Source organism: Ceratosolen solmsi, unplaced genomic scaffold (assembly GCF_000503995.2).
Source record: "Ceratosolen solmsi marchali unplaced genomic scaffold, CerSol_1.0 scaffold6, whole genome shotgun sequence".
Classification (NCBI taxonomy): Eukaryota; Metazoa; Arthropoda; class Insecta; order Hymenoptera; family Agaonidae; genus Ceratosolen; species Ceratosolen solmsi.
The window spans coordinates 4,551,022-4,562,240 of record NW_011948414.1 but is presented as its reverse complement, the minus strand read 5'-3'; the positions used below and the strand labels follow the sequence as shown (position 1 = coordinate 4,562,240).

Sequence of the window (11,219 nt, the reverse complement as noted above, 5' to 3'; positions counted from 1 at the left end):
TTTTAGTGAGTCACGGTCTCTCTCTCTCTCTCTCTCTCTCTCTCTCTCTCTCTCTCTCTCTCTCTCTCTCTCTATTTCTCTCTCTGACACACACACGCGCGCACACAAGCACGCACGAACGCACACACAGAGAGAGAGACTATCTCTCTCACTCTCACATTCTCCCTATCTCATGCTTTGGTGCGCATTCAACGTTTCTGGCTAAAGCGATCCTCGCTAAAAGAGAGAAAGAGAAAGTACGAGGGTTTGCAGGTTAGGTCGAGCGAACTCGAGCTATACTTGGGACTCATCGAGTCTTTTATATTTAAAGCCACGTCTCTTTGCCCTCGTGTAATCGGCTTTCTTCGTAGTATCTCCGCATCTTTCCTTATACCCTGTATTTTTATTTTGTTTTGTTTTTGTTTCTCATTCGTTACCTTTTCGACTATTTTCTATCCGTCAAGGCTTTTCTTCTTGCCGCGCGATAAACAATCACCTCCCTGACAATGAAACCCTATCCTCATTGTACACGATAATTACGTTAGCATTAAGTAGATACGTAATCTCATATTGCTTATTAATTGAAAAGGTGATTTTATAATTCATTGCGCGTGAGACATATTAAGACTCTTAAGGTTATTATCATACGAGTCGCGATACTTTAAAAAAAAAATGTATTTTTACCCGGCAATTCCCGATATTAAGGATAAAAAAGATTTTAAGTGACGATGGAATGAAGAAATAGCCGAATGGACAATTCGTTAGGATTTTCGTATCGAGTTCGAGCCATCACCACCGATCATGACGACACGACACCAAATTCCATTACCATTAGCTAACAACTTTACGAGCTATCGTTTAATAATAATCCAAGATTAAAATAACTTCCAGGGTATTTATTTTTACGTGAAAATGATAATTAATCCGAGTTGGGAATTTCACCGCGCCAAAGTCTTAATTTTCGACTTTACGAACTTCTTGGGCTTTTGAATTGAAATTGCCAAATTATGTTTCTAATGCTTATTCCCAGTGACATTTACCCAATGGCAGAGTAATCGATCCTCGTTCTTCGATACATTACCGCGCGTCCATCACTCGCCAATTAAACGGACAAATATTCATCAACGCTCGTTCGAACATTAATAACCGTATCCCGAAATTACATTCAACTGGGAAGTTGCGATAATGATAGCTATAATGATAAAATTTACAATTATTCAATATTCTTTGCTTTACATTGCAGCAAGATTGGGAGATGACGAAGGGCTCGTCGTCATGGGCGAGCGCAGTCAGGCAATGGGCCGAGATGCAGGACGGCCAGAGCATTCTTTTGACGACGCCGAGTGTCCTCGTGGGCTTCAGGGTCGAAGTCTATCGGGCCGAGGGTACTACCCAGTGGTACACGGCCGTCATCGTCGGATACAACGAATCTACGAAGGTAAGATTACTGTATACCTGCGCTCATCCTCTCGCGGTCGGCCGGAGCTCGGCTTTCCTTTATTATTTCGTCCTTCTTTTCCCGTTCCAACCGACTGCCACTCTGCAATTCTAAAGTGGCCGATAAAGGCCACTGAGGATATTTCACGTGCGTTATATGTACCAACACCACCGCCACCACCACCACCATCAGCACCACCACCACCACCACCACCACCACCACCACCAAACAACCACCATTGATTATAACGAGCATTTTCGCATTTAACGATCAACCAGATGAGAGTCGAGGATTTTTATTTCCAAGTTCTCGCAAGTCGAATGAAACGACGGACGACCGAGATCTCTCCTCGATTATTCGGGCATAAGAATTTAACGCTTTTCCCATTTATTCCGTTCGTTTCTCTTATATCCTCGTATCGCGTTTTCTTTCGTATTTTTTGCCGTGCAAGTTTTCTTCTCGCAATTGGAATATCCCGGCCCATTAAGCCGCGCACCGTTTCCCTCAAAGTACTTGCATGAAAATGTAATTCTAATTAATTAAAGCGTTTAATCAAATGCTCGAGTAATGCTGTTGCCCGTTGGTTGATTGCTGGACAGGTGAAAATATTAATTTGACCGTGAATTACGATTTTTTTTTTTTTTTTTAACTATTTCTAGCGATATATATATATATATATATATATATATATATATATATATATAGAACTAATAGCGATCATTGTTATGAATTTTCCATTCAACGTTCGCATTTCTCTTATGCCGTAATTTTTATAAAAATAGAAACATATTCTCGACGTGGAAGATTTCATCGCATTGTACCTAACTATTTGTTGCTGAATAAATTAGGCGTTTTATTATCCAATTTGCTTTCTTGTCGTGGTTGTTATAACTGTAGCACTGCCATTTAGAATTATATCCGCTGAAGGGCACCGAACCTCAAAGCGTGAGAATATCAAATTCTAAAATCTTCATAAAACCCGCATCTCCAGCAGCTTTTTCTAGCCAATGACGAAGTAAAAATGTTGTAAATAATATCCAACCTATTTCTCTTAGCACATTCAAGATCCTCGTTCGGTGGAGTTATGTTAAGCCTTTTCCTCCAAGGCTCTTTAAACTCTTCTTCACAGTTGACTTCCGCACTTTACATCCCATTTTGACATTCGAGAATATTTCAACTCTTCGAAACTTGTTCCATACTTATTTTATCGCCCATCGAAGAGGAATTCGAACTTAATTTCTCGATCAATTAACTCGTATTAATAAAAATTATATATATATATGTTTTTTCCTTTTTTTTTCGTTTTTCTTTTGCTACTAGTTAAATAAATCATGTATTTTATACATATTGATACATTTTAATAAAAAAAATTACATTTTTAAATCTATCAAATGAGCTTCGTGTCTAGATTTTCTCTGATTTTCTCTGATTTTCTCTGATTTTCTCTGATTTTCTCTGATTATCTCTGACACTCGATGCTATTGCTAGAAGATATCTTACGCTTACTTGAGCACTCTGTGGCTTTTTGCATAAGATATGCTTTCTATATATAATTTTCTTGCTCGATCGCAATATTCTTTAAGAAAATTTCAATAGTGAATCGATGAATTGTTTGAAAAGACAAAAAGACACAACACAGTCTATTGTCATTGCTCGTCATTGCTTGTCATTGCTTGTCGTTGCTTGTCATTGCTTGTCATTGCTTGTCATTGCTTGTCATTGCTTGTCATTGCTGTGCATAAGTAAATGTCGCATTTATCTTATTTATCTAATTTAGTCAATTAAGATTAAAGTAATTCCATCATTTTAAAGTCAAAATTGTTTATTTCATTATACATTTTAAGGCATCACATTGCATTAGACAGCCAGAAAATTATAGAGATATTATTTATATGGTAGAAAAAAAAAAAAAAAAAAAAAACCCAGTTACTCTTAAGAAAGAATAGTATTGGAAATAAAAGTTCTTTTATTGTACTGTTAAAGTTATCGAAAGTACTTTTCGGATATTCTGATATCGTAATGGACACGTGCTGCTAAAAATCGTGCTCTTTATTTTTTCATTTAAGAAACGAAAATATGTCCACGTTTGAATATGAAGTATTTTAAAATTTATTTATACGAGCGCAAACGGAACACTAGGAGCAAAAGAATTTACATATATTCTCTCCATTGTAATAATGAACATTAATGAATGTTTAAATTGTATGCACAAATATATTTTTATTATTCACCTAAGTGAGGTTATTAATTTTTCTTCTTCTTTTTTTTCTTCAACATTGTGAAAGATATTTTGAAGGTCGCTATTTATTATACTTTTTCGTCAAGTTTTAAGAGTGATTTATGTTTTTAGAAAATAGATTAAATATATAAATTCTTACAGACGTTTACCGTTGTATGATAAGAGAAGTATTTCGCATATTAAAACGAATGGTAATACACTTGAATATATTAATTTTATTAATATTGTTTATAGCGATACTAGCAATGTCATACCGATACGACATCTTTTTCGTATAATTTTTTTATTAAAAAATTTTTATCTCTCGCTTCACTAAAATACGTTCGAAAAATTCAGCTAACACTTGTGACATGAACCTGATAAGCTGTCTTCGCTCGATTACGATCCGATAAATTTTAGTTGAGAATCTCGTAACCAGTAAAAACCATATTGTTACATCTTGCTAAATATAATTTAAAATCGTGCGGGAATTGTGTTTCTCCATTTGGAAGATTTCTCTTTCAATTCAATTCACCGTCATATTAAATCTGATTATTATTATTTATTATTTATTATTTATTCTTTATTATTTATTATTTATTATTATTATTTATTATTTATTATTTATTATTTATTATTATTTTTTATTATTTATTATTATTTTTTATTATTTATTATTATCATTGCTATGGATATTAAAAGAAAAAGAAAAATGTTTAGAATGTTAATTACACAATTGATAAATGCTACCAATGTCATTTGATTCATATTATTTTTTCTAATAGTCAGAAATTTTTTTTTTTTTTTTTTTTTTTTTTTTACGTCTCTCTCACTCTCACTCTCCTTATACGCTCTTAAAATATCGATTTTATCAAATTTTTCCAATGCTTCGTACGCAAGCTTTTTGAAAATTGACAAATAATGCACTTCCGTAATTCAAGCGTGGCTGGCCATGAGCGCGCACACGTTCGTCGAAGTAAGTACTTCAATAGTTTTATTGGAAATCATTGGAAATGTAATCATTTTGCCAAATTTGGTACATATAATGCCGTTAATCATTATAATAATCACCCATTTCGCTTTATACAAATCAAGAACATTTCTAAAATGGGCAAAAACCCAAAGCCTATGCATTATTAAAGTGATAATGTTTTATAAGCAATTAAATACAACTTCGTTAGTGAAACGAGCCGTTGGCAAACTACAAAAAGAACTCCATTAATAAGGCGGCTTCTGAAAATCTCAAGGCTGTCATGTGAATTTCCCGCGCTTGTGTATCGAGGCGTTTACATCACATGCAAGCAATGTATGTACAATGTACATAAATTAGCTCGACCAGGCTTGCGCACTAATACCGAGTTCTAAGTATAACCTGCGCCACGGCCTTCCACTTTCTGTCCACGTGCCTCTGCTCATGAGAAAACATGCGATACTTGTAATTCATTCCGTTTCTCTTGCCATCTTTTTAACGATTTTAATTTCTACGCCTTCACGGCCAGGGCTAATTAATCGTCGTCATACCGATTCGAAATGCTTTTCCCGCGCTTTATGGAATTCTTCCACCACCACCACCACCACCACCACCACCACCACCACCACCACCACCACCACCACCATCCTCCCGTCCCTCGACACGCGCGCAACGCTCAACGTTGAAGTGCAATTTACGATTGTGGCTCATTGATACGGCATTTTACAATTAATGGACAATTTTGTAAGAACAATATTCGAGGCTCGAGCTGCAATCGCGTAATAGTTTTACTTGTTTGAGCTCGTAGTATTTAATAGACATTGGCCATTACTAGCGATTTATTGAGCTCAACAATTTTATAAATACATCACTGGCCATTAACAATTATTTACGATAAGAGCCTAATGAACTCTTTGGTAAATGAATTGCTGTTATTGACTAGATTTCATCAAATTAACCATTAATAATATTGTGGGAATTGCAAAAATAATATTTTTCCAAACTATCATTAAATTATGACTCGTCTTACTGGTTTTCATTCTTTCTTTCTTTCTATTTTGTTTTTTTTTCTTTCTTTCTTCTTTTTTTGGCCTTTTTTTTCCCTTTGTTTTTTGTTTATTACTCGTGTTTTCATTACACATGAAAAGTACATAAAACCTTTAACTAATGAACTTTAATGAAATTCCACCATCGGGCGGAAAAATGAAAAATGCTACTTTTATACTTACCTTAATTACAAATATTGACATGGAAAAATAAAAACTGATATATTCATCAAGACTATTTGCTCGAATTATTAATACAAGAATTATTATCGAAAAACCAATTGAAAGTACTTTAAAAGTTTTATTTTTAAATATAACATAGATATCAGAATAACAAACGTAGAAAATTTATTATTAATTAAAATAATAGTAAAAAATGTTACACAAAAATTATTTTAATATCAACAATTTTATCATTACATAAATAACGAACTTTCTATTATTGTGATTGTACTATTGTGATATTATTATTTACCCGTTTATATTGCAAATAAAATGAACTCACTTTGAGCATTGGAAGTATTGAAAAATCTTCAATGATTCTTTGTTTCAGTATTAATTATGGCGATGAATGTAAATGAATTCGAGGATAGTCGAATACTCGCTAAAAAAATGTCTTCCGTTAATCTTGAAATTTTAAATATAAAGTCTAACTGCTCACTTAATTACCGACTACTTAGAATATCTAGTTTGAAGATTAAAATACAAAGATTGAAATTTTTTTATAAAAATGCCATTACGCGTAGTAGATCAGTTAACAGTATATTTGTTTAAAACCATTAATATTTGTATTATGTAAATAGTAGAGCAGATTTGCTGGTAATTAAAACAAACAAACAAAAAATCCACCTTATTATATTAAATGATTGTGTAGTATGAAAAGAAAGAAAGAAAAAAAGAGTGAGAGTGAGAGAGAGAGAGAGAGAGAGAGAGAGAGAGAGAGAGAGAGAAACGACGTCGTAGACAGAAATCGTTAACAATCAATCGATAACCTTTTCTATAAATAATTATCTTTTACTGTTAATTATCCAACTATATAGTGCTAGATATAATAATAATAATAATGATGATGATGATGATGATGATGATGATGATGATATCCATTTACATTCTATATGTACCTAACATGTGTGTTATCATTTAAGGATGATTTAAGAAAAACTTTTGATAAATTGTAATCATCAACTTTATCATTTCAAGTATTAACAAACGCAATTCATTGTGATATTAATCAAATAAGATATATCAGCTTTTGAATAAATGGCATTAGATGAGAAGTGTACTTATATTAAATAATGTAAAACTGTGATTAATGCTAAATACTTGGAGATACTTGAAAAAAGTGAATTACACATTCGTTTGTTTCGGTATTTGAATTTCTATTATATTGATTTTTTATTTAATATTTTTTATATCAATTATATAATGATGTATATATTCAATGATAAATGGTAAATTAAATTTTTGCAAATAATAATTAGGCAATGAAAATATTTTTCTAGTTTCATTTAACAAATCAAATGCGATAAATGAACGTTTATTATATTTCAATTGTAAGAAATTGTTTACGCAGTTGAGGAAGTTTACGTAACTATGCGAGCCGAAAAAAAAAAAAAAACTATTGATTAATAAAATCTATCTTCATCCATGCTTTTTTTTCCAAATATTTCATTTAATTCTTTTCTTTGGGTTAATATGTAAATATTCGTATTCATGAATTGGTGAAAGAAAAATTTCAATTATTGAATACCGTTAAAAATAATTCAACTTGTGTAACATTGAAGATCGTACGTTTTAATACTGTAAATTTTTTTTTATTTTTAATTATAATTGGAATTTTTTTTTTTTTTTTTTTTTTTTTTTTTTTTTTTTTAATGTTAAATGAGTCACTAATCGGTACGCAAAGCATTATTATTATCAGGCTCCATTAATCATTCGAAATAGGAAAATGATTGAACTCGTCTAAAAATTTGTTTTAATAGTTTTTCGTACCTGCAAAATTTACTCGCAAGCATGTTCATATTATTGAACTTACTTTGTTTCCCAATATTATATCTCCAAGTATTATAAAGCTCGATGTTTATTGGCAGTAATGGATATTTATTATTTCAAAAGCACATCTTATTAGAATATAATTAATCATTTGGCACATTATTTGCGACATCGTGTCATGTTATACGATATTGATTTGTTTGTATGCTCGAACGTATGGGAATTTATCGAATCTTGCATCTCGTTAAAAGGAATTTTTCTTCGATGCTGTGTTCGGTTTACATGATTTCCTAGCTCATGAGAAATTATTCGTATGTCTATGTATGGCTATTGTAAGATCCGGTGGAAAGCGGTGCAGCGAAGCAATGGCAATTTTGACAATTTTAAATCAATTGTAAATCCTGTATACCGAGATAATTGTACTTTTGAAGGAAGAAATTTCATACGTTCGGCCCTTTAAACGAGTCCATAGAGTCTCCAGTATTTATTTAACCAGCTCGCATATAAAAATGCTCAACGCCTTTCAACTTATTACTATTATCGAATAGATAGATAAGTTGTTATTAAATAATAAAGCTCAGTCAAACGTCATCAACAAATATCTTCAAATTCCGTATGTCAAGCACATGCTGAATGTTTCTAATTTGACGACGCGAATTACGAGAATTTTCACACGTGCTGCTACATTACACTTGGTTAACACTTATTTAACTCACCAAAATCTGTTGTTACAAGATATCCGTGAATTTTCTAAAGGCCCTTTGATCTAAAAGAGATCTTCGCCCTAATTCAAAGGGGACATGACATGGCTCGAATGAGAGACTAACGAGGAATCCGTCGCGGGGGTGGGGGGGGGCGCTCGCGACGAATTCGGCAAAAATGCTCCTCCAAAAATAGAAGCCACGAGACTAAGACGCTCGACTTTACTTCTGATTGCAGGATTTGACGGTGACGGACGACACTGTCCTCGAGGACCACAATGAGGATCCGTGCCTAGTGCAGATGCGGCTAATCGGCGACGGAGGTAAGTCACAATTTGGATTATCGCGAGTAAAGTTGCGTTCGATTGGGCAATTATTAGGCTCTGATCGACCGATCTAACGTGCGCGTAACTTTGCAATTATTTGCACGTGAGAAGATCAGCCTTGTGAGATCTATATTATCTTTATTATTAATGTCGTGGAGCTTGATCCGATGTAATTGTTAAAATACGCTCGTAACGATCGATCGTCATCGTCTAGATTGCTCTCACAGTTTTAAATAGTAGTGACATCCGAGAGTGCTGTATGTCCTTATAATTGAGCGTATACTTGTTTATTGGCTTTCTCTTTTATTTCTGTCATATTCATTTGCGCTCGTTAAGTTAATTTAAAAAAAAAAAAAAAAAAAAAAAAAAAAAAAAAAAAAAAAACCCCAAAGAATCCCAAATAATTTTCAACGATATAAAAATAAGAGAGATAATGGAATAGTAACGTGAATGTACGAAATTTCACTTAATCATTCATAATGTAATAACCGAGCAATTTACTTTCGTTGCCCAATAAACAATATTCATTTTGACCGGAATAATCTTTTAAATATGCACTTTTTAATAAAGCGCCTAGATTATAGACCGAAAATACGTATTATTAAGTGAATAAATAATTCTTTAGCTTCCCGTTGATTTACTTTTCTTCATGTTTTTTTTTCTTTTCTTTTCCGTCACAGTCGTCGAGAGCATCATGAGGGGCGAAAACGTCGGCATGACGCCTAGGAGGTCGAGGTCATCGACTGCTCTGACGCACTCCTTGGTTATGGTGAGTAGTAACTTGAAATAATTTGTTGTCTTAAGACCATTTCGCTTCGCACTTCCAAATGGAGAAAAAGGATTCGCTCATCTTGCACACATGCTTTTTGTAACATTTTAAAGTCACGTCGTTGTTTCGGAGCTGACGGTTTAAAGTAAACAAAGCACTTTACCACAACAATAAAAGTTCGTTGAAATTCAAAAATTGAACTCTACATTATGAAATTTATTTTAATTTTATGCCCGTCATGTCGATAAATTAACGACACTCTTCAATAATACATAACGCGCCATAATTACACTTTCTAACCGAGAATTTTTTACAACCCTTGACTTTTAGATTTTAGTTATTCCGCAACATTTTAATTTCTTTTAATTCTTTTCCGTTTTTCGTCTTCATCGTCATCATCATTATCATCATGTTCTTCTTCTTCCTTTTATACATGTATGTGCGCGTTTTCGAAAGATACGTTTAATAATATAAGAGGGGATAAGTGCCAATTCGATAAAAGTAAAAAAAAAAAAAAAAAAAAAAAAAAAAAAAAAAAAACAGGTATTTAACAGAAAGCAGGAGAAACGTAAATTTCTTCAAGAGTTTCCGCAGAGCTACCTTTTTTAAGAGTCCCTATGTGTTCTGAAAAGATCACTTAAATTGTACGTGTAGAATTTACTTTACAACGCCCCCTGACTAACGCATATCAGTAAATGAAAATAAATATACTCTCCTACATTTGACGAATATTTTCCTTTTCTCTTATCACATATAAAATAGATTAATTTGTTCTCCCGAATGTTTCACGCAGTTTGCTACCTAATACAATAAAAATAATAACAATAACAACAATAGTAATATTAAGGTCGCGTTGGATAATAATTACAATACAATATTATGGCACTTGGTCGTTATGGACTCTAATGTTATTGTTTTGGTACTAAATGCTCGTACGACTTAGTGTTGTACATACACACGCATCCCTGAGACTATATATATATATATATATATATATATATATATATATATAAATACGCGCGCGCGCGTGTGTACATGCAATACGATGCAGAGGAATGTATTGCGCTAGAGTCCAATGCTCCCTGAAGTGCTTGGAGCGAAAGTTATCGAAACACAATATTTCGCTGCATATCGCAGGTATTTCGCGTAAGCGGTTCAATTACCCCGGGCGAAGGCGCTTGCTTACACGATTGCGCTCATCGCCTCAAGAATTACATGAGCGCGTCGAAGAGCAATCGCCGGCAGATTTTCGGAGTTTATCGCTATTCTCGATCTCGCTTCCTTTATGTCGATGCCGGGTATGCGGGTGCGCGACATAACCGCCTCGTCGAGTGCGTCTTCGTTCGTACGATATACCTTGCCGAGATAAAGTCGAGAATAGAAGCCCGTGTCCAGAGTAATTAAAGAGTGTTTACACTTTATATAGGTAAAATAAGGCGGGGCAGCGGTGAGGGGAGGGAGTTTATCGGGAGAAAAATGAGGGGGCCATGCGTGTGCACACGCCAGTGCAATCGATGACTGGGCGTTCCGGCAGTAGTCACGGGTTTTTTCATCTTCTTCTTCTTTTTTCTTTCTCTCTCCCCCTTCCACTCCCCCCTCCCCCCACCCCCCACCCCCACCTTCATTCACTATGGGTTCTTTTTTATTTTTAAATTTCGTGCGAATGGCGTGTAAGCGCATCGTGCATCAGCGAAGCGGGCAAGTATTGTGTTACCAAACGATGATAATGACTGCTGGAAAAGATTATCCCTCTTTAATATTGGCCGGCAATGCCGATTAT

General features: G+C 34.0%; 1 protein-coding gene across 1 annotated transcript in view; it reads left to right on the top strand.

Annotated features, from left to right (window-relative positions):
* Nucleotides 1-11,219, top strand: part of LOC105368370 (putative mediator of RNA polymerase II transcription subunit 26) — a 182,743-nt gene that overhangs the window by 12,426 nt on the left and 159,098 nt on the right. The window contains exons 3-5 of the mRNA XM_011507376.1: nucleotides 1,223-1,417; nucleotides 8,583-8,667; nucleotides 9,351-9,439. Coding sequence (XP_011505678.1) covers nucleotides 1,223-1,417; nucleotides 8,583-8,667; nucleotides 9,351-9,439 — 369 coding nt within the window. The remainder of the gene's footprint in view (nucleotides 1-1,222; nucleotides 1,418-8,582; nucleotides 8,668-9,350; nucleotides 9,440-11,219) is intronic.